This window comes from Oryzias latipes, chromosome 1 (assembly GCF_002234675.1).
Source record: "Oryzias latipes chromosome 1, ASM223467v1".
In the NCBI taxonomy this organism is placed as follows: Eukaryota; Metazoa; Chordata; class Actinopteri; order Beloniformes; family Adrianichthyidae; genus Oryzias; species Oryzias latipes.
This window is the reverse complement of record NC_019859.2, coordinates 11107022-11133414: the sequence shown is the minus strand read 5'-3', so window position 1 is coordinate 11133414 and position 26393 is coordinate 11107022. Positions and strand designations below refer to the sequence as shown.

The following is a 26393-nucleotide window of genomic DNA, read 5'->3' as shown; positions in this document are numbered from 1 at the left end:
TTGCAGAGCTTTCCTGCAGATGTTTTTAAGCCCCGACTGTCTTCACAGCTGTAGAAGTGACACAACGACCAGTATTTAATGCCTCCACAGTAAAGGCCTTTGTTGCTAAGTCATCCTTGGTTTGGTGGTACTTTAAACTGGCTACAATTATAGTTTTAGGAGAACTCATTTCTGTTTTTTATCTTCCTGCAACTAGTGTGAATAAAAATACAGTTAAATGAATGGCCTAGTTGATATAAATCAGTGAATTACTAAAAAACACAATGTTCTAAAAGCATAACAGCCTCTGCAGTGCACTCAAGTCCATGTGATCAGATCAACCCAAAACAGGAGCAAAGTCTGCTCCGTTCTTTCTCTGTTGGCTGTTGATTTGTTTGCTGTGGTTGCATCAGAAGCTAAATGACTATGTGGAGAACCCAGGTGAAATGCACAAGAGCTCCAGGAAGAAAGCCAGGATAAAGAGATCAGAAGATGAAGTGTGTTGCCGTGCTGGTGTGGCTGAGCTGCCTCCTCCCTCTGGGACGCTCTGCTTCTGAGAGCAACAGGTGTGACAGTCTGCTAAAACCAATCGCCGTCAGTAATGAAGAGGTAAGTGACTTTCTTCTTTCAGCCACAAAACCTTTTTCTGATTCAATTTTTACCAGCTGAAGTTAAAGGAGAAAAGACATTTACGGTAACCTTTTTATGTTATAGTAAAACAAACCTACAGTGTCTCAATCCAAAAGGTTTTTTCCAATAACGATAGGAATAGAAATCAATTAATATCGATTAATTATTACACCCCTGGTAATTTTTTATCTATGGTACGATATATATATATTATTTTTTTATAATTTTTTTTAATTTTAGTTTAATTAAAAGTTCCTTCATCCTTGTTATTTGATATAATTACCAGCCACAGATATATTAAAACTCTGGAAGAACCGGATTGTGATAACTAGATAAAAACAGTAAAGCATAGTAGTGGTGGGGTTATATAAATTCTCTCCCTCCCACTTCTTTTCAAGCAACCCTGGACGTGACATTAAAACAATTGTTCCCTCAAATTAGTATTATGCGTGCAAAATTAGTTTTCCAGGTATTTCCAAGTGTTTAGACGCTTTCTCCTCTGTTTCTGTTTTCTGTCATACTATGAAATGTATTCTCTGAGCTTCACCTTTGTGTGTGTGTGTGTGTGTGTGTGTCTGTGCGTGCGTGTGGGTGGGTTGTGTGTGTGTGTGCGTGTTCCTCAGATGCTGGGTAAATGGATTTACATTGGGGGGAGCTCCAACATCCCAGGAAGCCGCTCCCTGGCCCACATGATGTCCAGCGCCTGGTTGAACCTGACTGTCACCTCCCAAAGCAACGTCCTCAACCTCGTCCAGACGCAGAAGATGTAAACTAAACAGCTTCTTCCTCGTACTGCAGACCAGAGGATTTTAAAGCAAAACTAGACATTTCCTGCTAAATTGCCAACAGAGTTTTAGCAAAACAGATAAAATAATACACAGGAAACTTGAAATTTTAGCCGTTTTTGTTTAATTAACTTGACATGGAGCTTGGGGACTGGCCGTAGTAGGTCCTGCATCACACCTACAAGCTTTCATGTGTCTGCTCCTAATTCACAAGTTGAATGAAGAAATGCTCAAACGCGAATAGAGCTTAATGTTATTTATGAAGAATTCTACAAGAATGTGTTAATCCTTGTGCTATCCTAGGCACTTTACCATTGGGAGTTGGGTCATCTAGACCCACTAGACAGTGCTCTGAACCTTTTTTCTTCAATGATTTGTGATCTTCACTGGTGTCCATGGATTACATGAAATCTTTCTACCTTTGTCATGGTAGGGAGAACATGTCAAAGTAAGGGTGGGGTCATCTAAGATAGCACAAGGGTTAAAAACACCATTTTCATTCGAGTGGGTCTTTAATATAAGAGTCTCTGAGAGACGGAAGTTTGGTTTTTGGAAAATATGTCAAATATGTCAAAATAAGAAATTTTGATGTGTAATAAGTAAACAAATCTGGCTATAGATCAAGACGTTGTTGGACTTTTTGGTTTAATACTACGTTTTTTTATTCAAATTAAGATGGTATAGCCTTTTTCAGGTAAAAATGTTACATTAAGAATACATTTTCTAAAATAAAACATTTTTAATTAAGGTCTGCCATGAAACTGTGTCTTATATTAATTTTTAAAAGACAGCTTGGGACGATTTAGAGCTTTTTTTTTTTAAATAAAATAAACGGAAAAAAATTGATTATTTTACATATAGTTTTACATTTTATTTCCAGGGTTGGCCAGTGTTCCAGCATATCATATGATGTAATTTTTGAAAACAGCACAATGGTTATTGGTAAGTGAAAAATAGACCTTTGTTTAAAGCTGTGGATCCTGCCTTTCACTCTGCTCCCCGGTTTTGAACACAGAGAAACCGTTCTATCTGAAGGAAATCTATCTGCCAACTGAGTGCCCAGACTGTCTGGTTGCTGCTGAGGAAATTGTTTCTGGGCCCGATGAATTTACCAGCCTTCTAATGTTTAGTAAGAGACATACATTCAACGATTTAACACTCAGCCAATCAATTTTATGACAGTCATTCTTGTAAACATCTGGATTTCTAGGTAGGAGCAGAAATGTCCCGCCTGCTGCTCTGGAGATGTTAAGGGAACAAGCAGAATGTCTTGAGATGGTTCCTCCCATCATTTTAGATCCAAACCACGGTGAGACTCTCAGCACTTTGCTCGTGTCCACACAGCTGTTGTGTTTCTAACTCACATGTGTGCACGCAGAAATGTGTCCCGACAACATCCCTCGCTCTGACGGCCTGAGTGCCCTGAACTCCTTGTTGGAGGCCAAGACCGGACAACGTGTGGCCAGATTCCTGGATGCTGTTTTTGATTTTTTTGTGAACTGAGGGTGCATTACATTTGACTTTCCCTCGGTGTCGGACACACGAAAAGTTCAAGTAAATGAACCCGTAAGGCGGCCCAGCAATCATTTTTACAAAAAATCAGGGAATCCCATGTCCCTCATATTCATGTGACAGAGAGCCAAACACCAGCAGAAATTGTCAACCCTGATTTTAACTAAAATGAGACATTTTTCTGTTCAAATTTATTTTGTAAAAATCCTCATGAACTTGTTCTAAATCTTGAAATGTATGAAAACCATACATTTTAGTTTAAGTGTAAGAAAAATTTTTAAGTTCAATAAAATATTTACAAAATAATATTTTCTGTCTCTTATATTTACTAATTCTTTTTCATCATTTTCTTTTTTTTTAAATGTGAGACACCATATCACAAATATGTTGAATTTGCAGATCTTTAGGATGCACTTCTGTAAGAGGCCACAAGAGAGAGACAGAGCGCCGTTCTGATCATTAACAGGCAAAAGTAAAAAGAATCAACAACAAAAAAAGAATCAACATTTTACCCAACTTTGCAAATTTAGGAAACATTTCAACGTTAATATACGTGATATTTTATCAAAATACAAATCGCTTATGGCAGTTATTTTTATTCTCTGTCATTTTTAATAAATAAATAATAAATAAATGCAGGAAAAAGGCACTGAAGGGTTTGAAGTATTGGCATCAATTTTCAGCTTTGTTAAATGCACAGCAACTTTTAGTTTTATTGTTGGATTTGATAAATACGACTAACCAAAAGAAGAAGCACGTCAGCCAATAAACAGCGGTTATTTTTTTGGTTTATGAAGAGGTTTATATTTCACAAAGCTTTCTTTCATTGTCTGAATGGTTTTTGTTCATAAATTTACATATTTTCCTTGACTGTTCAAATCAAGATTTTTAACCACCTCAAAAAGTTAGACTTACATTTCAATATTGTCACTTTGATTCTATTTTTTAGTAAAAATACAAATATTTCTTAATTGAGAAAAAACCTCAATTTTCTTTGTTTTTTCCCCCCTGCCGCTGCTGACCTTTCCCCCCCTCTGCAACAAGAATATTTCAACACCACAGTAAACAGTGTTTGCTGAGTCTCCGTGCTTTAAAAGGCCTCAAAAGGCTCGACCACACAAACTGTGGTTCAGCCATCATGGAGCTGATTGGTGTTGCTTTGGCTGTGATCTGTCTGCTGTCTGCAGGACAGTCGGCTCCTGTGAGCAACTGTGAAGAACTGGTGCAGCATCTCCACCTCCCAGCAAGGGAGGAGGTAAAAACATCTGTATAGCTGATGGACTTTCAGGGAGTTTTGGTTTCTATGTTCACAGTCAGTGATGTCTGTTTTAGATACTCGGAAAATGGGTGTTTATAGGAGAGAGCACCGACGTACCCTCATCGGCTTTGATGACAAAGATGTTTGTGGACTCTGTCTGGTTAAACCTCACTGCAGCTGACCAGGAAGACAGCATCATGTTTACTCAGATCCAAAAATCGTAATTTTCATGCTCCTTTGTATTTTGTTTTTAAAGGTAATCCCACATTTTTTTGTGTTTTGTATTCAATCTAAGCTATTCTTTTTTTTTTTGAAGATTTGGTATTTGCACGCGTGTGTCATCAAGTTATACACTGAGAAACAACGCTTTTCACATGGGTGAGTAGCTCTGAACAGAGATTAAAACATAAAATACATATTTTAAAATAGCCATTTTAATTGTATTTTTTTGTACATCTCAATCCTCAGTGTATCCAATCAAAAGCAGGACTGTTCTGTTGAGGACCAGCTGTCCTGACTGTCTTGTTTTTAACTCAAACTTCAGCTTTGGAGGAAGCTTGTACTCCAACCTCCAGTTTCTCAGTAAGAACTAAGTTGTCTACTCTTTCCCTTCTTACTGTCATTCTTCCTTTATTTCCTAGATCTTTCTGTCTGGGAAATGAAGAAATGCTTTGTAGAAAGGTGGAGGCTGTTGTTCTCCCCAGAAAATAAAATAACTCTCCCTGAGCTCCTCTGTCCGGGCGAGTGCCAGAAACTCAGGGGTTCTGTTGTTCTCTGTACCATCTGAGGAACGTCTGACCTGGAGATGATTAATCATGCTGTAATTTCTTCTCATTCAGATTTTTGTAATTAACAAAAACTTGAAAATGTCTGCAACTCGTTCAAAACTCTGCGGCAAGGCTTTTAAAAATAACAAATTGCTTGATGTTAAAATGTTTTCTTCCATAGGTTTTAGAGCCAACATGGACAAACTACTCTAAGGCCCGATTGAGGCCACTGAGCTGGTATAGGTTTGAGTTTGAAAGTGCCAGACAAGACATTACAGCTGTGAAAAAAATAATACTAAATGGCAATGCAACATGTTAAACCTACCAGTTCATGTAAATGAATGCCAGACCAAAAAAAAAACAAAAAATCAATAAACAAATGTAGGCAGGAGTTCAGTAAAAACTGCACATTTATCAACTTGGTGTGATTCTAAATAGAAATGGTAAATTCTGTGTATTTTCTTTTAACTACCACACTAAGGAGAACTTGAGATGGTTCCTCCCATCATTTTACATTCTTCTCATTTATTTAAAACCTCACAATCAGGTTTGGGGAGACGTTGAGCTTGTTTTTGACCCCATTTCTGTCTGCCAGGCAGGAGAAGGGAGGTCTCTGCTGCTGAGAAGGAAGAGTTTAAAAGGCAGACAGAGTGTCTGAACTTACCTCAATTCATCTTTCTGGATTCAAAGAAAGGTAGGAGCTTCTGATTGTTTTTTTTTTTAAACAAGTTTAAAAAAAAAACACAACGTTTTACTTCAACCTTTAGAAAATAAGACAAGGACTTGTATGTATGTTATTGTTATTGTGATAAACACAAATTATTTTTTTGGCATACTTAAAATTTAAAGAGAAATGACCCATAGTGCATTTTCTTTGCACTTTAAATCCTTGACTTTGTTAAAAATTAATAAATTGTCTCATATTCTGGTGGCCCTTAATTCTGGTCGTGCTATCTGACTTCTAATTGATTTTCCGTGGAACAAAGTGCTCCAAACTCTGTCAAAATCTTTTTTTCTTTTTTTTACTTTTTTTTCCACTTTACAGTAACTTATTAAAATGAAAACCTCAGGATCCAGAGCCACATGTCCAAAACACAGCAGCCAGATTTATTCTGGGGGCCAAGAATAACACAGATCTAGGTCTCTTTGAACTGACTGCCAGTGCAATACTTGCTTTGTATTACAATTCTGGTCCTTAAGTCCCTGGCAGGTACGACACCTTCTTACCTCTCCAGTCTGCTTTTAAAATATTCCCTTCTAGAGTCCTAACGTTCCACTGACCAGTTTGTGTTAATGGTTCCCAGAACCAAACGTAAGTTTTTGGGGGAGCGTGAGTTTGCTGTTTTGGTTCCTAAACTATGAAATCAGTTGCTACCGAAAATGGAGAGGTCTCCCTCTTGGAGAGTTTAAAAAAAAGATGTTTTAGTTTGGTTTTATACTTTTAATTCTTTTAGGTTTTGTTCTCCACGTGTACAGCACTTTGGGTCTCCTTGGCTGGTGGTGGAAGGTGCTTTATAAATAAAATAAATCATGATGATGATGACATGTGGCTGGGCAGACCACTGTTGTATAGTATTTTTATGGGTAAAGGAAGGAAAAAAAGGAGTTTCCCATAAACCTGTTCTCATGTAGTTCATCTGAACATATATATTTATTTACAAAATAGTCTGAATGTCTTTCTAAAAAAAATAAAAAGGATAGATCTGCTTTGCCATAATAAGATGTGTTGTGTTTTGTGTTGGGTGTAGCTCCTCAAATAAATCAACGTGATGCATCTTGTGGTGACCTAATTTAACACATTTAAGTATATTTGATCGATTGAGGAAAAGAAACTAAAAGGGAAAATATAAATACACAGGAAAAGGCTCTTATTATGTCTCTTGTGTTTGTTAAGCTCTGCTCTTCTTCTCCTCTCAGAACTTTGTCCAGATCCTTCGTCCGACAGCTCAAATAGCGTCGATTTGACCAGCAAGCTGAGCCTCTTGGATTTTGACCAACTGGACAAGACTTTGAGAAATGAAACAGAAGTGCAGAAACTCATCGACATGGGGTCTTCACAGTTATCCACTCAGTGACGCAAAGTTAACACGCCACAGGTTTCGAAAGGGGAAAAAAATTCAGAAATAAAGGTTTTAAATAAAAATTAGTTTGATAGTTCTGGGTCATACCTGTTGTACTATTCCTATCAGCTGAATTTTAAAAATCTTTCTTGAAAAACTGCTTTTCCTGTGTGATTATTTTCATACCTTCCTACATATGTTTTGTCTATTTTTTTGTTGAGGGTAAACAACTCCACCTGATGATGCATGTTCCCCAGGTTATCTCTATAACTCTTTACAATCCAAATATTTAAACAGTCAGATCTGAACTTTGGATCATACATTTTGGTAGATGAAAAGGAAAAGGGTGTTGACATTAAATAGACCCAGATAGTAAAGCGTTTTCGTCCCCCCCCCCAAAATTGATTTACTTTGAGTTCATATCCCTTTGGTCTTCTGCATGTTGCATAAACATCCTTGACCCAAATATACATTTCCAGGAAATATCTTTCTAAAACATGTATGCTGCATTTGTAAGAGATGAAAAATTCGGCATTTTTTTCACATTTGAAAGTCAATTTTAAAATTGAATAGCTAAGTCCATATATCTATTTATAGGCATTTTAATGTATTTATATGTATTATAATGTATTTATTGTATATTATTTATTCATGTTTATTGGTCTCTGTGATCGGTAGTCATGGGTTGACTGCAGACAGAATAGAGAAAATAAAATGCTCTTGCCTATGAACCTAGATTTTCAATTGAAACAATATTTGTGTCTCATTTAACTTTTATTCATTTATTTGGGTGAAAAATTATCCAAGTCTGTAAATCTGTGACATCTTTATGCCTCAGTAATGGATGTTCTTGTCCCACTTTAAGCAGCTCTTCAGCATTTGTTTTACACTTATTTTTCCAATTAGCCGGACCATTTTTTAAAGAGTTGGATCAGATATTTTTAATTTAGTTGATGTGTTCAAGTTAATTTGAAGTTTTTTCAAGGAAGGTTGGGTAGTTTTCAATCATGGCCAGGAGTTCGAAACCCTCATGAGTAACTAATCACCCAAGAAATGTCATATAGGGACTTAAAGCTCCAACAAAATAGTGCGGTACAAATACAGTCTAATAATATTTTACTCATTACGTGTTCAGTATCTTTTGTATTACAACAAAAAAAATGCCTAAAATGTACATGTTTAACCCTTTTGCCATCTTACATGACCCCACCCTTACTTTGACGTGTTCTCCCTACCATGACAAAGGTGGATAAAGGTGGAAAGATTTCATGTAATCCATGGACACCAGTGAAGATCACAAATCATTGAAGAAAAAAGGTTCAGCGCACTGTCTAGTGTAGTGGGTCTAGATGACCCAACTCCCAATGGTAAAGTGCCTAGGATAGCACCAGGGTTACAGCACTGAGATTGTGAGAAGTTACCAGACTAGAAAAAGGCCACCAAATCTTCTTTAGCTGGTTATTGATCACTTCAAGCTCTGTAACCCTTGTGCTATCCTAGGAACTTTGACATTGGGAGTTGGGTCATCTAGACCCACTAGACAGTGCGCTGAACCTTTTTTCTTCTTCAATGATTTGTGATCTTCACTGGTGTCCATGGATTACATGAAATCTTTCCACCTTTATCCACCTTTGTCATGGTAGGAATAACACGTCAATGCAAGGGTGGGGTCATCTAAGATAGCACAAGGGTTAAAATCAATTTGGTAAAATTATATAACGTATTCCCGCAAACGAATGCTTTGTTTTTTCTAAGAAGTGTATTCTGTCCTATTTTTTTCTAATCATTGAGTATTTGTCTTTCCTGTTGTTGTAGGTTTGGTGGAGTAATTTAAATCTACTTTTATTATTGTTTGAGCCTTACAGGTTCTCTATTTGATCTCTGTAATCCATTTTCTCAATAGAGTTTCTCTTTTTATCTTGGACTAAACCATCTAAAGCTGAGAGCTGTTCCTCACATTGGGCTTCCTGTTACCCCAAAAAAACTACATTATTAGTAAAAATGTTGCCCTCTTTGCAAAACTTTTTCACTTCAAACAGTTATGTTTTACTTCTGCAAGTATTAAAAAGTAAAATAAAGAAGCACAAGTCATTAAAACATGGGATTACCTCTGAACAAGCAATCTGAAAAGTGATAGAAGTAACTTGTACAACACTGAATCTGATGAATTTCAAAAAAACATTTAAACCTAAAATTTGGGCTTATTTCAGGGAATTTCAGCAAAGAAAAAGACAAAAAAACACAGATAAATGCGAACTATTTAAGATATTCATTCATAAATTATTATTTTTAACCCTTGTGCTATCTTAGATGACCCCACCCTTACATTGACGTGTTCTCCCTACCATGACAAAGGTGGATAAAGGTGTAAAGATTTCATGTAATCCATGGACACCAGTGAAGATCACAAATCATTGAAGAAAAAAGGTTCAGAGCACTGTCTAGTGGGTCTAGATGACCCAACTCCCAATGGTAAAGTGCCTAGGATAGCACAAGGGTTAAAGATGCCATCTTCTTGAAATTACAATTGATCCAATTATAAATATATTTGCACTTATAACACAATAAATCAATTAAATAAAATATGGAATAGAGTTAGAATGCTGCTTGAAAGGGAATGGGAAGAAGCAATTGATTTACTTAACTTTTCTTTTTTTACACACTTGTCATTCATTTCTAAATATTTTTAAATTTCCTAGTATTTTTTTTGTCCAAATGCAGGATTTTTATGCAACTATCTGCCTCTTCCCTTGAAGACATCAACACTGAAAGCTAGATTAGCTGGGAGTCATTTTAAAATGTCACCACATTAAATCATTTCTGTTGCTGACGTCTCATTTCTGTCTTCTCATCCGAAATGAAAAAATATAAATTGCTGCAGAGAAGGATGCCCATGGTAATGTTTATTGATAGTTTATAACTGTACATACATCTGTTCATGAGTCATTTACATGTTTTCCACACGCACGCACACACTCACACAAATAACTCTCAAGGTTATATAAAAAGGACTCGCGTTCTGTGCAGGAATTATTCAGACCTATGAGGACCGTTTGTGTCTGCATCCATCATGCACTCCCACCAATAAATGCATATGGCCTTTGTGCTGTGATTTACAGAGCAGAAAGTGACAGATCAACTGATGCATGTGTCTGTGTGGCTTGGTGTGTGTGTGTGGGTGTGTGCGTGCGTGTGTGTGTGTGCTTCCATCACCATTTGAACAGAAAGAAACCTTCATCTCTATTCCATCCTGGAGTTGTGTTTTTACTCGTGCGATTGTGGACGTGACATTTAAGTCTTTCGATGCTACATTTGATTTTTTTAATTTTTAATTTCCCCTGAGTGACCACAAAACGATATGATCGAAGACACATTTCCAGCTGACAGTAGAGTTTAAAAAATTTCCGCGTCAGCTCGGCACCAAAATGGCACTTTTTGCTATAGAACACCAAACTGAAAAATGATCTAACCTGTACCGTCAGCGGGAAACACGGCTGTAGTTCAAATGTGGAAGAACCGCAGTCTCTTATGTATAGATGTAGAGCTAAGGGAACAAACAAGGTCCAATTATAACTCAAAGTAAGATCTGTGCATTTGTTCAGACAGATTTAGTTGTAGAAATTGTTGAATTTATCAGGAGCCTCTTTTGTTAGTATTTTTGTACCAATTTCAACCATGGGTGCAGGAATTGTGTTAATAAAGTTATTTTTTAGATTCCACACATTTCTAAGAGGATTATCTGCATTTCGATTATCTGCCAGATTAATGAAAAAGTGGCAGCAAAAAGAGAAAAACATAAAATATACATTTAATTTGATGTATAGAGACTCTTAACTTTGAAACCAATGAGACCAATCTTCTGAAGGAGTGAGGCTTTGTGAGCGGCTGTTGACATTTTACCAGATTATTTTATGATATAATAGTGAATATAAACAAATGCACAGTTAAAATTAAAATAAAATCACCTAAAGATGGACACAATCGGTCATGGCCAGGAGAGATTTGAAAGGAGTAACCCTGCTTTAAAGCACAGACTCTGACTCCATGTCTGATTTGTCAAGTTTGTTTTTAACCATTTAGACTCACACACACTCACACACACTCTCACACACACACACACACACACACATACATACTAGCATCAACTTGCATCCATAAAAAAAGTCCAAAAACAGAAGGGGGGTTGGGGTTTGTCCCCATCACCAGTGGTTTGCTCGTATGAACTGAAAAAGTTCCACTGCGTGACAGAAAGCGGCTCCCAGGCAGCCGGTTCATCAGCAGCACTGAGACGAGGGTTAGAAACCCAAACTGCCCGTAAACTGTGCAGCACAGAGACCCTCTCAGACTGTGCTCAGTGCAGTCAGAGTGTGCGATTGTCGCTGGTCTGGGGGTGGGGGGGCACAATGACGTGTGCAGAGACGGGAGAAGGCAAAAGGGTTTCCTGGGAGAAAAGTTTGGATTAGGGGTTAGCAGGTCGTCTCCGTTGTTTTGATTTAACTCGTCTCAAAAACACAGATTTGTGTTTTTTGTTGGTGGAGCGGAAGCGATTTGCTTCGCTGTGGTCTGACTGTGCCGTGTGCTTAAGTTAGCAAACATTCATACAAATGAAAAATTTTTCCAGTCGCTTCTCTCAGCAGTGAACGTCCTTCTCCGGTTTCAAAGCTGGACGCTGTTCCGAAACGGTCTTTCCTCCTGTGGGTGGGTGTTTGCACTCGTCAACGGTGAACCAACACGATCGAGGCTCAACTGTAGAATTCTCTCCAGTAAAAAAAGGATAGCTGGATCTGTAAACAAGGATTTATGTAACCCATGTGCAATTGAGGCCTGGAGAGAAAAGAGGGGGGGCTATGTAAACACAAATACTGGAGTATTTCGGGGGGGGGGGGGGGGTTGTAATGCAGTTGCTTTATAGCCACTGGGGGCTCCGTGCCAGAGAAGGGCAGCAGTGGGGGCTTCAGATGAGCAAAACCCTTTTAGTCTGGTCTGAAGATCGGGATCTTAGGTAGGAACTCTATTAGAATCACCTGCAGGCAGGAAAAGAAGCAGAATCTAAGTGATGACAAAGAGGAAGTCTTCATCCTGAAAGTGCTGGAACGTCTTTTATGTTGGTTCTACTTGGATTTGTCCCAAATGGATTTGTTTAAAATGTGTGCCCTGATGTAAAGCAGATCCAAATATACTCACAAATTCCATCATGTTGTTTGTTTCACACTTCCTTTTGCTAAGTTTCCAATGCAAACACAACTGTAAACAAAGCCAGCAGAGGAAGTCAGAGCTACACAATGACACATACACAAACACACAGAGACATCCAACACACACCTTGTGGTAAAGTCTGCCGTTTTCCCACTCCAAAAGTTTCTCTAGCGATCTTCTCGTCTGGAAGACAAACGTTTATTTCGGTTTATTTCATGTTTGGTGAGGATTTGGTCTGACCCAGAAGTCAGGGACTAGTTTTTCATATTTTGACTTTTAACATGTCAGATAACTGAAAAAAATGATGGTTATAGGTTGAATATACAGTCAGAATAAGCTTAAAGCACGGATTCTGATCTTCTGCATTCATAAGTATGGATTTCTTTATTGGATTCTACACTAATGTTGTAATTTTTGTATTCACGGGTAAAAAGAGAAATATGATGAAGGCACACTTGAGTCGTCATGATAGAAAATGGCATGTTTGACTGGGTTTTCTTGCATTTTTAATTCAAGTTAATCTGCTGCAGCAGGAGGAGCGTATTTAACAACGGGTGTATTTTATTTTGAAAGAGACTTACATGTGCTGTTGTCAAAAGTAAAAGGAATTAAAAATGTCACGAACAGAAACATTTGACAGTGTTATAATTCAATAAGTGTAAATATGGAAAAGCTTTATAGTATATATAATAAATGACTAAATGGAGACAGAATGATAAATACAGTGGATTTTTCTAAATGGTGAAGTGGGACTTGCTGTGTTTTGGTCAGTAGGAAACTGGACCAAATGGGTTAAAGACTCCTGGTCTAAACAGATTAGGAGTGTGGCTGTGGGTTTCCTCACCCTTTTGCTGAGGCAAATTACGGGCCACAAACTGAAGCCCAGCGTGCAGCAGCAGCACAGGCAGCCACACAGCAGCCACCGCACGTTCACCGGGAGGGTCTTCCTTAAACAGCTGTTTACTCGATATATACTGGCTTTGAATTCCTCTGGTGCCACCTATGGGGAGTCAAAATTCACATTCAAGCTCATCCACGTTAGCATCTTCCCGTCCCATTTAAACAAAGTTTAAAAGGAAATTAGAGCAAAAATATGACGCAAAATTGATGACTCACCTTTCCTGTTAGCGCTGAGGGAAATTCGGACTCAAATTTGTTACTTAGTCCAAACCTGTGAGACAGAAAGTACAATCAAAATGTATCAATCACACTGCGACCAAGGCTAGAAATGCCCAGGACTCAATTTCCATTGCTTACTACCCCCCTTTGTGACTCAAAAGTATAAATGTGAGAAAATAATGGCAAACGAAACCCGATAAGTGTAACTTTCAAACCGAGAAACGGTGAACTCTTTTCTAAAATATTAACTTCAGTAAGGGATTAAAAAGAGCCATTTAAGCCGTTGTTTACAGTTTTAAACGCAGCGCCTACTACAAAGACTCTCACATAAAATTGAAAATCCCACACGCACTACTTAAGACACCCATACAACAAACACACACTACTACTAACACAACAGCTCTCACACTGCTACTAATGCCTGTAAACGGTGGTTGTCACATTCTGGTACAATTATTTACACACTCCAGAAGAAATGCTCAGAAGGTGTGGAAATAGTTTAACAATAATAATAATTATGTACATTCATAGATTTGGGGTCGGTCGGTCGTACCGGTTCTGCACTTAATTCTTTATAACCGTTCATCATAACCATTATTATTTATTAAAGCCCCTCTCTGCTGAAAGTTCTGTTTTTAGTGTTTTTTAACATGTTTTTGCGGCACTTTATTCATGATGGAGGACATATATAAAAAAAATTAAGATTAGATTTGCATTTCTGAGTATTTCTTTATTCAATTTGTTGTGAATCAGGAGCAGACGAAAAAATGCCATTTGAAAAAGCCTGTAGCTTTGACCTATAGCTACAGTTAGCCGTTAACAAGCTCCCTGCTTAACTCCATGATGCATCCACTTGCAGACGACTAGATCCATGCAAGTCTTTGTTTTCTTCTTCTGAGCTGGTATCTGGTTCTAAACTATACAGCTGGATAGCTTCAATATTGCTTGCCAATTTTGTTGGACCAGAAATGTTAGGTTGGTATTGTGAGGGACTGTAAGCTAGAATGCAAGAGTGTAGACAAAGGGATGATGGGAAATTGGGTCATGCCAACAATCACACCCACAGATCGGAGACAAATTTCTAAAATGTCCTAGAAAACAAAGGTTTTTGTTGTTGTCTAAAAATGGCATAATCATTACTAAAAGACCACTGGGAACGCTTTTAGAATATATAAAAAATAATTTGAGTGGGACTAACCATTATAACTATATCTATTAATGACATATATTTAGATCACATTTTAAAACCATCAAAACTGTGTGGTTTTCTTATTTCTGAAGTGTCATTTACACAAGACACTTTGTTTTCCATTTGTGTGCCAATGCAGCAGTATGTTTGTTGTTAAGCATATAATCAAGAAGTCTAAAAATATATAGATATTCATGGGAAAACGGATGTTTTCTGAAGAAAAATAAACAATGTCTTTGATTTCCTAATCTGACAATGTTCCTAAAATTTCCTTTTAAAAAATGATTTTAGCTGTCCTCTATAGGAAGCCATTTTTCAATAAATCTAATGACCCATACATAATCCACACTTCGTCTGCCATTATCACTTACATATAACCTAAATGCTAATATTTTAGTTCTTTCCATTCAGCAAGCTTTTCCAATGTCTTACTTTTCAGAGCATGTCTTACTAGTTAGCAACCTTTTGTTGTTTAAATTGGTAACAGGACTAAAAATATTTCAATCCAACAGGAAATGTTGTATTTTGACTCAACAGTTTAGGACTATGTTCTGAATATAAACACAAATGTTAGATTTTCTGTTAGCCATGGCCTTATTAAAAACTGCATATTGCAAAAGACTTCTCTCTTTAATCAAATGTTCAATGTTATTGTTGTACATTTTGCTAGCTAGTAAGTAAACACAAACATATGACAAGTATTTTCTAAAGTTTCACAATTTTCAGCAACTGACTTGACAGTGCCTGAAATAAACTATTCTTATTTTGTGTGATAAATTCAAAATGTTTTACAAACTATCAAATGGACTTTTTCGAAGCTAAATCGACATATTTTGGCTAATAGTCGCTTAATTATGTTAGCTTAACAATTTAGCTGTATTAGCTAGCGGCTAACACAGTTAGCACTTACTTTTCTAGATAAAAGCCGCGGCTACAAATCGCCACACGACAACAATAAAGAAAAAAAATGTCCTCACGACCACCAACAGTTAGGCCGGTTCTTACACAGTGACGTGGCCAGATCCTCGTACCACCACCGGGTCCGGAGCGTACTTGAGAAGCTGTTCCTCTGCGGCCCTGTCCTCGTCCTCTTCTTCCTCCTCTTCTTCGTATATCTCATCAAAGTCCTCCATCATCGCACGGCTCAGCCTCGCACTTCCCGGTAAAGACACCGGGAGAGACACGGCTGGGACGAGCAGTGAAAGCTAACCGGGGAAAAACACGAGCGATCAGAAAGCAAAGTCATAAAACAGAGAGTGGTTCACATCGTTACGCGAGCTCCGAAACGAAACATCAACATCCGCCGCAGTAACCGTACGACACCGGAAGAGGGACGGGCGAATCTTTACGTCGATTTATCTGTTTTAGATTGGATTTTTTTTCTTCTTTTCTTTTTTTAATCTTTAATATGAAAAAAAAAAATCAGATTAAAATTTAGTAAAAAGTCGTACCATTAAACAATTACACTTTTTTTAATCCATGGAGAGAATTTTCGTTTACCTAAATCATCTTTTTAGCCTTTTCACCGTTTTAACATTACCATCAAGTGTATATGTTGTGGAGAAAGGTATTTCTCCAGAATCTATAGATAAAATAATAAATAAATAAATAAATAAATAAATAAATAAACTTTTTTTCACATTTTTATTTTACTTAAAATGGAGTTCAATTGTGCACTGGTTTAAGCACGAAAACGTCAAGAATATATGCATAAAAAATTGATTTCAGTAATTGTTCATAAAAAAAACAGGCTCAGCCTTTTCAGGAAATATTTTTAACTCTGCGTCCAATATAGAGAGAAATTAGACTCAGGCGGATTTGTGCGTGCGTAATTCTTTATTTGTGCGTAAATTCAGATTTGTGTGTGCGTAATTCTTTATTTGTGCGTAAATTAGAATTTGTGTATGCATATTCTTGCTTTGTGCGTTTGTAAATTAGGATTTGTGCATAAATTTGGATTTGTGCGTGATTTGTTACTCACATAATACGTTTTGTGTCTTTCTTCTTTCTCTTTCGGCTTTTCCCATCAGGGGTCGCCACAGCGAATCATCCTTTTCCACCTCACTCTATCATGGACATCTTCTACCCTAACATTAGCCAACTTCATGTCCTCTGTTAAGACATCCATATATCTCCTCTTTGGCCGTCCTCTTGCCCTCCTGCCAGGCAGCTCCATCTCCAACATCCTTCTACCAATATATCCACTATCCCTCCTCTGAACATGTCCAAACCATCTCAGTCTGGCTTCTCTGACTTTGTCGCTAACACAGGCAACATGAGCCGTCCCTCTGATGTACTCGTTCCTTATCCTGTCTAACCTGGTCACTCCTAAGGAGAACCTCAACATCTTCATCTCTGCTACCTCCATCTCAGCCTCTTGTCTCTGTCTCACTGCTACCGTCTCTAACCCATAGAGCAGAGCTTGTCTCACCACTGTCTTGTACACCTTTCCTTTGAGTCTTGCTGACACTCTTCTGTCACACAACACTCCTGACACTTTCCTCCACCCGCTCCAACCTGCCTGCACTCGCCTCTTCACCTCTTTTCCACACTCCCCATCACACTGAACTGTTGACCCCAAGTACTTAAACTCCTGCACCTTTTTCACCTCAGCCCCCTGTAACCTAACGCTTCTACCTTGATCCCTCTCGTTCAGACACATGTATTCTGTCTTACTACGACTGACCTTCATGCCTCTTCTTTCCAGAGCAAACCTCCACCTCTGTAGCTGTTCCTCCACCTGCTCTCTACTCTCACTGCAAATTACAATGTCATCCGCAAACATCATCGTCCAGGGAGATTCCTGTCTTACCTCGTCTGTCAGCCTGTCCATCAGCATAGCAAACAAAAAAGGACTCAAAGCTGATCCTTGGTGTAGTCCCACCTCCACCTTGAACTCCTCTGTCTGACCTACAGCACATCTCACCACCGTCATACTTCTCTCATACATGTCCTGAACTACTCTGACATACTTCTCTGCCACTCCAGACGACCTCATACAGTACCACAGCTCCTCCCTCGGCACCCTGTCATACGCCTTCTCTAAATCTACGAACACACAATGCAGCTCCTTCTGACCATCTCTGTACTTTTCCATCAACATTCTCAAAGCAAAAATGGCATCAGTGGTGCTCTTACGGGGCATGAAACCATACTGCTGCTCACAAATCTCCACCTTCTTCCTAAGCCTGGCTTCCACTACTCTTTCCCACAGCTTCATTGTGTGGCTCATCAACTTTATTCCTCTATAGTTGCTGCAGTTCTGCATGTCACCCTTGTTCTTAAAGATCGGGACCAGAACGCTTCTCCTCCATTCCTCAGGCATCTTCTCACTCTCTAAAATCCTATTGAACAACCTCGTTAGAAATTCCACTGCTGTCTCTCCTAAGCACTTCCATACCTCCACAGGTAGGTCATCAGGACCAACGGCCTTTCCGCTCTTCATCCTTTTCAGAGCCTTCCTAACCTCATCCTTTCCAATCTCTGCTACTTCCTGCTCCACAACAACCACATCTTCCTCCCTTCTTTCCCTGTCATTTTCCACGTTCATCAGCTCCTCAAAATACTCCTTCCATCTTTTCTGTACACTCTCCTGGGTTGTTAGCACCTTTCCATCTCCATAATTCCATAATACGTTTTGTGTATAAGTTAAAATCCTAACTTACGCACAAATCAAGTATTACGCACGCACAAATCCGACTGAGTCTAATTTCTCTCCATAGTCCAAAGATAAATAGATGTTCTATGCAACCTGTGAGAGCTGTCTTTTTTTCAATATAACATTAAAGGGGTGTGTGTGTGTGTGTGTGTGTGGGGGGGGGGGGGTAGTTCTATCTCCGAACGTAGGCGTCAGCACTGAGCTAAGAAGACCTTAAGTCTGCCACAAATATGGTAGTAGAAGAAGACGGTTCAACAACTGTGCCCGGCTTCACCTGTAAAAACGACTGCATTTCACGAAAGTTTCCTGCCATTTTTCTGATTTTCAGTGCAGACTTTTTTTGTTTACTTATGTGACGTTTTTTCCTACTGGACCCGATGGAATAACAGCATATAACGGCTTAAAGCAATCTGGGTATTGGTGCGACTTCCTGTTCCGGGAGTCTCTGAATGCAAAAGTTGTTTGGTAAACTCAACTAGATATTATTTCGGTGTAATTAATCGACCACACAATGAAGCAAAACGAATATCTGAAGATGGTCTTCGGTGTTTTTAAAGATTGTGTTCCTGCGATAAGTATAACGAGTGGGGGCGTGGTCGTTGTTCTGCTGTCGTGTGTTTTGTTCGCCATCCAAACATCGTTCAGCCTCTCGGATGGTATCTTCAGCCTAGGCGCAGATTCTCTCCAAAACGGACACGTCCACGTCCTCGTGGTGTTTCCGTTCTACCACCGGACAGCGGCGCAGCTTTTCCTAAACGCCGCGGCGCTGCTGTTCCTGTGCTGCGGCGCTGAGAAAGGTGTCGGGACGATCCGCTTCCTGCTCCTCTTCCTCCTGCTGTCCACCACCACAGGACTGCTTTACAGCTTCTTGGATCTCCTGCAGGATGCCAACATGCGGAGTCCCGCTGATGGTTTGATCCCCGTGACCCTGAGCTGCGTGGCTGTGGCAGCCGCGCGCTCCATGATGCCCAGAAGCTTCCTGTGTGGCCTCAGCTTCCCAACAATGGCTCTCCCCTTTGCGCTTCTCGTGGTCTGCACCGCTCTCATCCCTCGCAGTGTGCTGCCTTGCAACGTCATCGCGGTCCTGGTCGGGTTGGCCTTTGGTTCCGGCTGGTTTTCCCTCCTGGACATGTCTGAGACCAGAGCTACAGTCCTGGAGAAGGTCATTCCTTTCAGGTTTCTGAAAACCATCAGGGGAGTCACCTTTGTGCCTGCGTCTGTGGAGGAGAGGAGGAAGACGCTGCTCCCACAAATCAATCCCAGTCCCGGGTCCTACCCGGTCCAGAGTTATGCTCCACTGTCCAGCATCCATAGCGCTCATGCAACAGCCACCATGTATGAAGGCTGGCAGAACTTTCCCCCCGTCGGTGGGTCCGTACCTGTGGCAGCACCCGGTGGACACAATCACGGACACAGCCATGGTCATTTTGGTCAAAGCTGCAGCCACAGTCATGGTCTACATCAGTAACTGTTGAGATCTGCTCTATTTAATGAAGAATATGCAGCCAGAAGCTTTTTTTTTTTTTAAAGTCTGCTGAACAAGAAGTTTTTATTTTTATTTTGCTTTTTGCAATGACTGATTTTGTACTGCAATGTTTTTACTGTTTTCTATGTGACCTCAAACTCTTGGACCGTCACCAGTAAACCCTGAAGTACCTGCTGTAACAGTGAAGATGTTTCTCTGAATGTAAACTAACGCCTGTTTTTGTATCAAACTATTTTTTAACCTGTTTTAAGACCAAAAAAAACCTGCAGATCTTAAGCATTTGCTTTAGAAATGCGACTTTGAGTATATTGTGTGACAGATGACAGATTTCCACCCAGCAGTTAATTTTTAATTCACACTTGGATCACAGACTGAAATAACTACATGACAAGCGGAGACAGAGAAGCGGCGCCTCCTGCTGCAAGGACAGAACAAAAGCCTCATCCGTTCCAATCTGCTCTCATTCGTCCCAGGCGTCTCCATAGATGTTCTTTTTCCCTGAAAGTGGAAACAGAAGAAGTCGATCCAGTCTTTTCACAGATGAAGAGTCACCCCATGACGCTGCTGCTTACCTTGCTTCTTTGGTCGCTCTGGTTCCTTCTCCTGGGGCGTTTTGATCATGGTGTCCGCCTTCTGAATGAGCGTGACCTCGTAGTTCTCCCTGTTCTTGAGCCTCAGGTCCTCATAGAGGACAGGCTTCCTGCGTGGCTCCTCCTCGTCCAGGTACGACTGAGCTGGGAGTGACGAGAAAAAGCATCTGAGGACGCTTGCCAGACTGCTGCAACAAGATTTCAGACAAACTGTGCGGCAGAACCGTATTCGGACTCTGAATCATACTTCATTTTGTCTAGGAAGCTGCTTTTTCTACCAAATAAACACAATTAAAAGTATATTATGGATCACATTTATTTGAAAAAGCATAGCTCAAAATTGGTGGCCCTTATAAGCCATTTGCTACACCTCCACCTATGTCTCATACTGGACTTCCATCCCTAGTATGGATGTTTCACAAAAACAGTAAATGTTTACTAAAATACATAGAAAAAAAATGGTAACCTGAAAAATTGAACCAGTTTCTTTAATCAGAATAGTTAAAAAAAGTGTAAATGAAGCAAAAAGAACCACATCTGTTTAATAACAAAAACGGCAAAAGAATCATTAGAATTCATAGAAATTTGAAGAAGCGGCAAAAGAAAGAGATTTTGAAGTTAACCTTTGGCTGTTTGTGACATTTCAGGGAGTCAGGAGTGGTGACTTGACATTAAAGCTCAAGTTTAGGGTCGCCCTTTGACCTAAAGTTAGAAATCCCTGCAGCACCACAAGCTTTGTGCAGAACTAAAAGTGTATATTTTTGATGGAATTGAGGCATATTTTAGGCAAGATGGACATTTTAACATTAAGATTGGTTCTTTTTGTGAAGACCACAACAATCATAAAGTGTGTGCAGCAGATGGGAGATGGCACAAAGAATTGCACTTCACAAGCAGAACGGCCGGATTTGAACTAGATGTTTGACTTTTCCTGCACTAAAGTACTCAAAACAATGAGAAAAATAAAATATATTACACTAAACATGTCCAAAGTATGGCCTGTGCTGAAATTGCTCAAATTGAATCCACAAATTACATTTGGTTCTGTTGACAGGAGCATAAAAAGCATGCATCTCAACAACCTATTCTATATTTTACCAGCAGATGGCAGCAGAGCTGCATAAAAAAAAAAAAAAAGACTGAATTTGATGTTTAGCAATATTTTTTTTTTCCATTGTGTTTTATGTCAGAGGCATGGAAATTGCACCATACACACACATACTGTTTGCCTTCTTATAGAAATAAATAACCTTTCATCTCGGAACAACAAAAAATGTTTATAAGGAGTCTTTGGGAGTCTTCAATTGTTACACAGGAGCTGCAGATTGAGGGTTTGATACAGTCAGAAATACTGTATGGTCACTTAAATCTTTATAATATTTTGCACTTTCATAATTTTTTAGTCTTTATGTTTTTATTTAAACCCAATTCAGTTATTTTTTTGGCCACAATATTTATCTTCCTAAATGACTTGGAGTCGTTTTAGTTTCTTTTCAGACAGCTCTTTTGTTTTTAGCATGGCTTTCAACTATGAAAGTCAGAGTATTTCTGGCAAAATATGAATATTTTTATATCTAAAGAACTTAAACTTATTGTAATAATCTACTTGTAAGAGTTTATTTTGGGATTTTTTGGAGTAAGATGACGTCTGACTGGAAAGCTGGCCAAAATCTGGCCCTTTGTGTAAAAAGGTTGAACATTCTTACACAGTGTAACACAATGTTAAGTTTGTGGGTTTATGCGTTACTTGGAGCACTGAAGTCGCCCATCCTTCCCACTTGCTCAGGAGGATCAAGACCAGATTCGTAATCTTTGGAGGAAGGGGACGGGAAGCGAGGGGCCTCGGCAGCCTGGAACATGGTACCAAACGACTGAGAGTCTGGGTTGCTCATCTCTGACTGAGCTGCACCAGAACTATGAGGGAAAGAAAAACAAACTCAGGCTGTGAATTCACAAAATCTATAGTTGGGAATTGTTGGTTACCCACTTACACACGTGGAGTCATTCCCGATTTCTGTCTGAGGATTTCCCCTAAAGGAGAGTTCTCCAGCTGCTTGAACTTCTCCTGACACGTCTTCATGTAGGACAGTTTCCCAGCCAGGTAGCCACAGAAGCCGGCAACTTTGGGTCAAAAACAAGCTCAAAAGAATTACTACTCAGTACAGTTTGAAGGAAAATACTTTACATCAACACGAAGGAATGGAGTCCTTTCTCGGACTGAACAGAAATGAACTCACAGGCAACTTTAGGCAGAGATCCAAACCTTGGCGATGGAGACAGAGTCCCTGCAGGTTTGAACAACCCCACGTCAACTTGAGTTTCACCAGATCAAAAGCATCAATCTGCATAAAACACACATTACCTCTGCTGACTAAGGCTTGAGTGACAGCCATGCTGATCACAGAGAAGGGCACCGCTGTGAAGAAAGACCACAAACATGAAAACATGTTTCATTACTCGGTACGTGTGTGTCTCTGCGTGTGTGTGTGTGTGTCTCCAAAATGATAATCTATCCGCCGAGTTTATAAATCGGTGTTGCATTTTGTAAGTAACTGTTAATTCAATTTGTTAAAAACATATGAAAGATCACAGTGACAATTTAAAACAAATGTTAAACAAACAATAAAAAACCCAGATATTTTAGAAATCAAAACGAAATTAACTAAATACTATTCCACAGCCTTTTTGCTGTGAGGCAAGTCCGGCTGTGGGTGGCTGGGATAGGCTCCAGCAGCCCCGTGACCCACAGAGGGACAAAAACGGCTTCAGAAGATGAATGAATGACTTTGTGAAAACTTCACTTCACCAATTTTAGTTTGACATCAATTTGAATTGAATTAACAGTGAAGAGAACTATAAACTCTGTTTAAACCCAGAAGAACGGAATACCAATCAGCAGAAGACGGAAAAAAACAACCTTGGACATTCAACAGATTATGGACCCTTTTTTATTTCACGGCATTACCGTACTATTAAAAAATAAATAAATAAATAAAAACGCTTAATCAATTATTGAAGATGGTTATAATGATTGAATTCTAATTATATTAGTTCACTTGATCCAAAAAGTCATGATTTGTTATGTTTATTTTCTGATTGTTATTTTTCTTTTAATCACAAACATGATTTTTCTAATAAAATTAATCTGAATATATTTTAGATAACTGATCTGTATTGTGGTATGTTATCAAACAAAATAGTTATAACTAATTTACATAAGTATGAAGTAATTCATCATTGTCATGTGATTCATTGATACTTAAGCATATGTAATGACCTGAAACTGTGTTGGTTAAGGGAATGATGACAGTTGAAAAGTTAGGAACCGGATAATGATTAATCATGTAATAAAATGGTTACGGTAGAACAGGGGTGGGATTATAAACGTTCGCTTTCATCCACTCCCTTTCAAGCAATCTTTGTTTTATTATCTAATTATCCTAAGTTTGATACGTCTTTGAATGAATGTATGTATGAATGCTTATTGTATTGTTTTGTGCATTATTCAGTGATTGCTTGAAATAAACCATTTCAAATCAAATAAAAAAAAAAGAAGTCAAATTTGAATCATAGGGTCTATGAAAGTGCTTTTCTTTGGCTACACTAATATTTGGATTGATTTATATCCCAAACCATAAGCTGTGCTTTTGATTTGTCTTTGTGACCTTTTATGTCAGTTTTTTTCCCCTCCTTCTGGATTCATGATCAACCCTTCTGACATTTTATGATGGCGAGCTACGCAGCCTCGAACCCACGAAGACTAATAGAAATGAAACAAGCATCTTCCAACAAAACCTTTGGGGAAAAAGCGGCCATCTCCTCTGCTCCCATCTTCTGGATGGCGCTCAGAACTATCTGCGACTGATGGAACACATCTCCTTAATTTGCAGATTTCTGAGTGTCTGACCGAAGACTGTACAAGTTATTCTTGAGCTGATTTTTTGTTTTGTTTTATTTTCATGCTTTTATATTTGTGTGCGTGTGCCAATGCCTCTTGGCCAGGACTCTCGAAAAAAGAGATTTTATCTCAAGGGACTTCCTGGTAAAATAAAAACCCCGGACATTGAACCAGACTGAACACTTTGTATTCTTTTTTTCTCTCTTTGCTTTCAGTTAATATTTTTTTTATTATTCGTGTCAACACAAACCGTTTCTCACACTAAGATCCTCGAGATGAACGCTTTATTTTGTAGCCCAGGGATCTGCAAGCTTCCACATCAAAAGAGCTGTTTTGGGCCAGTTTCTTACTGACCAAAACACAGAGGGAGCCGCAAAGTCCCTCCTCACCGTTAAGAAAAATATATTTCAATTATGTTTTTGTGGCTCAGTGTTATTGACCTGAGTGGTGGGAACTTACATCTATAAAAGAAGCTCTCCTGGTTGCATTCTCTCAGTACTCCCTTCTCCTCCTCTGTGGGGACGTAGTCCACCCCAAGTTGTGCCTGCAGATAAATTGTTATTTTTAAGGCCGATTGCATTAATTTTTCAACAAAATATCCCACTTCTATTTATTTACTGAGCTCTAAAGTTTTCTACTTGCTGGCTGTGAATAATTTCCTGCACCAAACGTATAAGTCAACATTTTGAATGAATTTCTGCTGCGAAACTGTGTCTTCCATGTGCACTTGAACCTCGCCACACCCCCTTTCTGATCCGATAATCAACGCTAGCTAGCGTTAGCTTCCACGGTAGCTCTTCAGATTAAAAGCAGACGTTGAGGGTTCACCTGAGCTGCTGTGCGCCGCCGCTCCTCTGGGAAACCTGTAGAAGTCGACGACATGCTGACGGCAACCCTGGAGCTCAATTTTTACTCCAAAACATGTAGTTAAACACGTTTAAAGCCGCTGACTTTTTAATGTTTGGTACAATGTCATGGCTCCGGGCAATTCATTTGACCCGGAAGTTATTGTGCGTTACCCAACACCAGCAAAAATGTCCCCTTATATATTTTCTCGTTGATAGTGAACACACCCGGGGGAAAAATAAATTAAAAGAAACATACAGTATGAAAATTAATCGTTTTTTCCGACATGTTTGCACAAAAACCACTCACAATTTTACCTTTTACTTTGAAAGGTCAAAAGTGACCCAACAAAATTAGCGACTACCGCCCTCTAGTGGACACAAACAGATAGGCAGCAACACTTTTTATTGCGCAGTACAGCCAGTTTTTACCTTCTAAAAATATTTTTATAAAATTATTCCAAGTTATGACAAGTTAGATACAAAACCGCGTAATCCGGAAACATTTGTAATTATACCCCTCAAGACTAAAAATACATTTTATACAGTAAAAAAAAGCATTACAGTAATAAAAAGACAATTTGTTCAGACTTGTGATAAACACACATTTTGGATAAAGCAACAAAGTATGAAATTTTTTATCTTTTAATTTTACTGAATCCAATTCAAAAGCAGATCTGATGTGTCAACAACAGGCAGTACAGTTTTCAACAAAACTGGAATGCATCCTGCTCCTATTTTACAGGGGTTTGTGAAAATGCTGGAAGGACCAGTTCAGGTCAGGCTGCAGCATTTTTCAATGGTTGAAGCCTCAGATTTGATTGCCTCACAACCTCAGGTCAAATTTCTTTTTCCAGCCATTCTGTTATAAAATCTCTGGATGTTTTTTTTTCTTTCTTTTTTTTAAGATTATTGTGTCAATGCTCTGATTTTAGCACAGTTTTAACTGTTTGAAGTATACTGCTGCTGTAATTTTAATCATTTTAACAAATACGCCCAAACTAGCACAATAATTGTAATGGTTGTGTTGGCCAAATACACTTTCTTTATAAGCAACTTTTTACACCTGAGCACTGGTTTCCAAAGTGTCTTTCTGTTTGTGAAGACATTTTTTTTCCAAAGGGGAACTTCTTGACTTTATTCTGTGCAATTATAGCTGACATTTCACATGAATAAGTATTTGATTTCTCCAGAACGCTTCCACAGCATCTGGTTTTGCAAAAGTTGTTGATCTGAAGGCAAAAAAAGCAGATTTCTGCAGTACCCTCTCCTGGTGTCTGGGTGATGCTATTGTACTTTCCCTCTTTCCTCTTTTCCAACCCATGCAGTGATTTAGTTGATCTGTGCTGATCTTACAGGCACAAGAGCCAAGGTCAGAACATCACGTCAATTCCATGGCGACAGCGGAGCATTTGCATCCT

At 38.9% G+C, this 26393-nt stretch overlaps 5 protein-coding genes across 5 annotated transcripts; 3 read left to right on the top strand and 2 right to left on the bottom strand.

Annotated features, from left to right (window-relative positions):
• The first annotated feature begins 395 nt into the window (after nt 1–395).
• LOC101159643 lies at nt 396–3214 on the top strand. Its single transcript, XM_004065715.4, has 6 exons — nt 396–588; nt 1233–1375; nt 2275–2336; nt 2410–2523; nt 2605–2703; nt 2773–3214. Exons 1-6 carry the CDS (start codon nt 472–474, stop codon nt 2895–2897), a joined length of 660 nt encoding a protein of 219 aa, XP_004065763.1. The 5' UTR covers nt 396–471; the 3' UTR covers nt 2898–3214.
• A 785-nt stretch (nt 3215–3999) lies between these two features.
• On the top strand, nt 4000–7085 carry LOC101159415. The gene is made up of 6 exons (XM_004065714.3): nt 4000–4161; nt 4239–4384; nt 4481–4542; nt 4633–4746; nt 5527–5625; nt 6849–7085. Exons 1-6 carry the CDS (start codon nt 4045–4047, stop codon nt 7004–7006), a joined length of 696 nt encoding a protein of 231 aa, XP_004065762.1. The 5' UTR covers nt 4000–4044; the 3' UTR covers nt 7007–7085.
• A 2789-nt stretch (nt 7086–9874) lies between these two features.
• chic2 (cysteine rich hydrophobic domain 2) lies at nt 9875–15823 on the bottom strand. The gene is made up of 6 exons (XM_004065713.4): nt 15501–15823; nt 13304–13358; nt 13032–13187; nt 12314–12370; nt 12176–12235; nt 9875–12015 (listed from the first exon to the last, which is right to left on the bottom strand). The coding sequence occupies exons 1-6, from the start codon at nt 15629–15631 to the stop codon at nt 11965–11967; spliced, it is 510 nt and encodes a 169-aa protein (XP_004065761.1). The 5' UTR covers nt 15632–15823; the 3' UTR covers nt 9875–11964.
• Nucleotides 15824–18364: 2541 nt separating this feature from the next.
• rhbdd2 (rhomboid domain containing 2) lies at nt 18365–20529 on the top strand. The gene has a single exon (XM_004065819.4). The coding sequence runs from the start codon at nt 18665–18667 to the stop codon at nt 19619–19621; it is 957 nt and encodes a 318-aa protein (XP_004065867.1). The 5' UTR covers nt 18365–18664; the 3' UTR covers nt 19622–20529.
• Nucleotides 19967–25139, bottom strand: ociad1 (OCIA domain containing 1). The gene is made up of 8 exons (XM_004065712.4): nt 24956–25139; nt 24587–24671; nt 22592–22645; nt 22467–22514; nt 22221–22350; nt 21977–22143; nt 20212–20373; nt 19967–20137 (listed from the first exon to the last, which is right to left on the bottom strand). The coding sequence occupies exons 1-8, from the start codon at nt 25007–25009 to the stop codon at nt 20100–20102; spliced, it is 738 nt and encodes a 245-aa protein (XP_004065760.1). The 5' UTR covers nt 25010–25139; the 3' UTR covers nt 19967–20099.
• Between the last annotated feature and the right edge of the window lie 1254 nt (nt 25140–26393).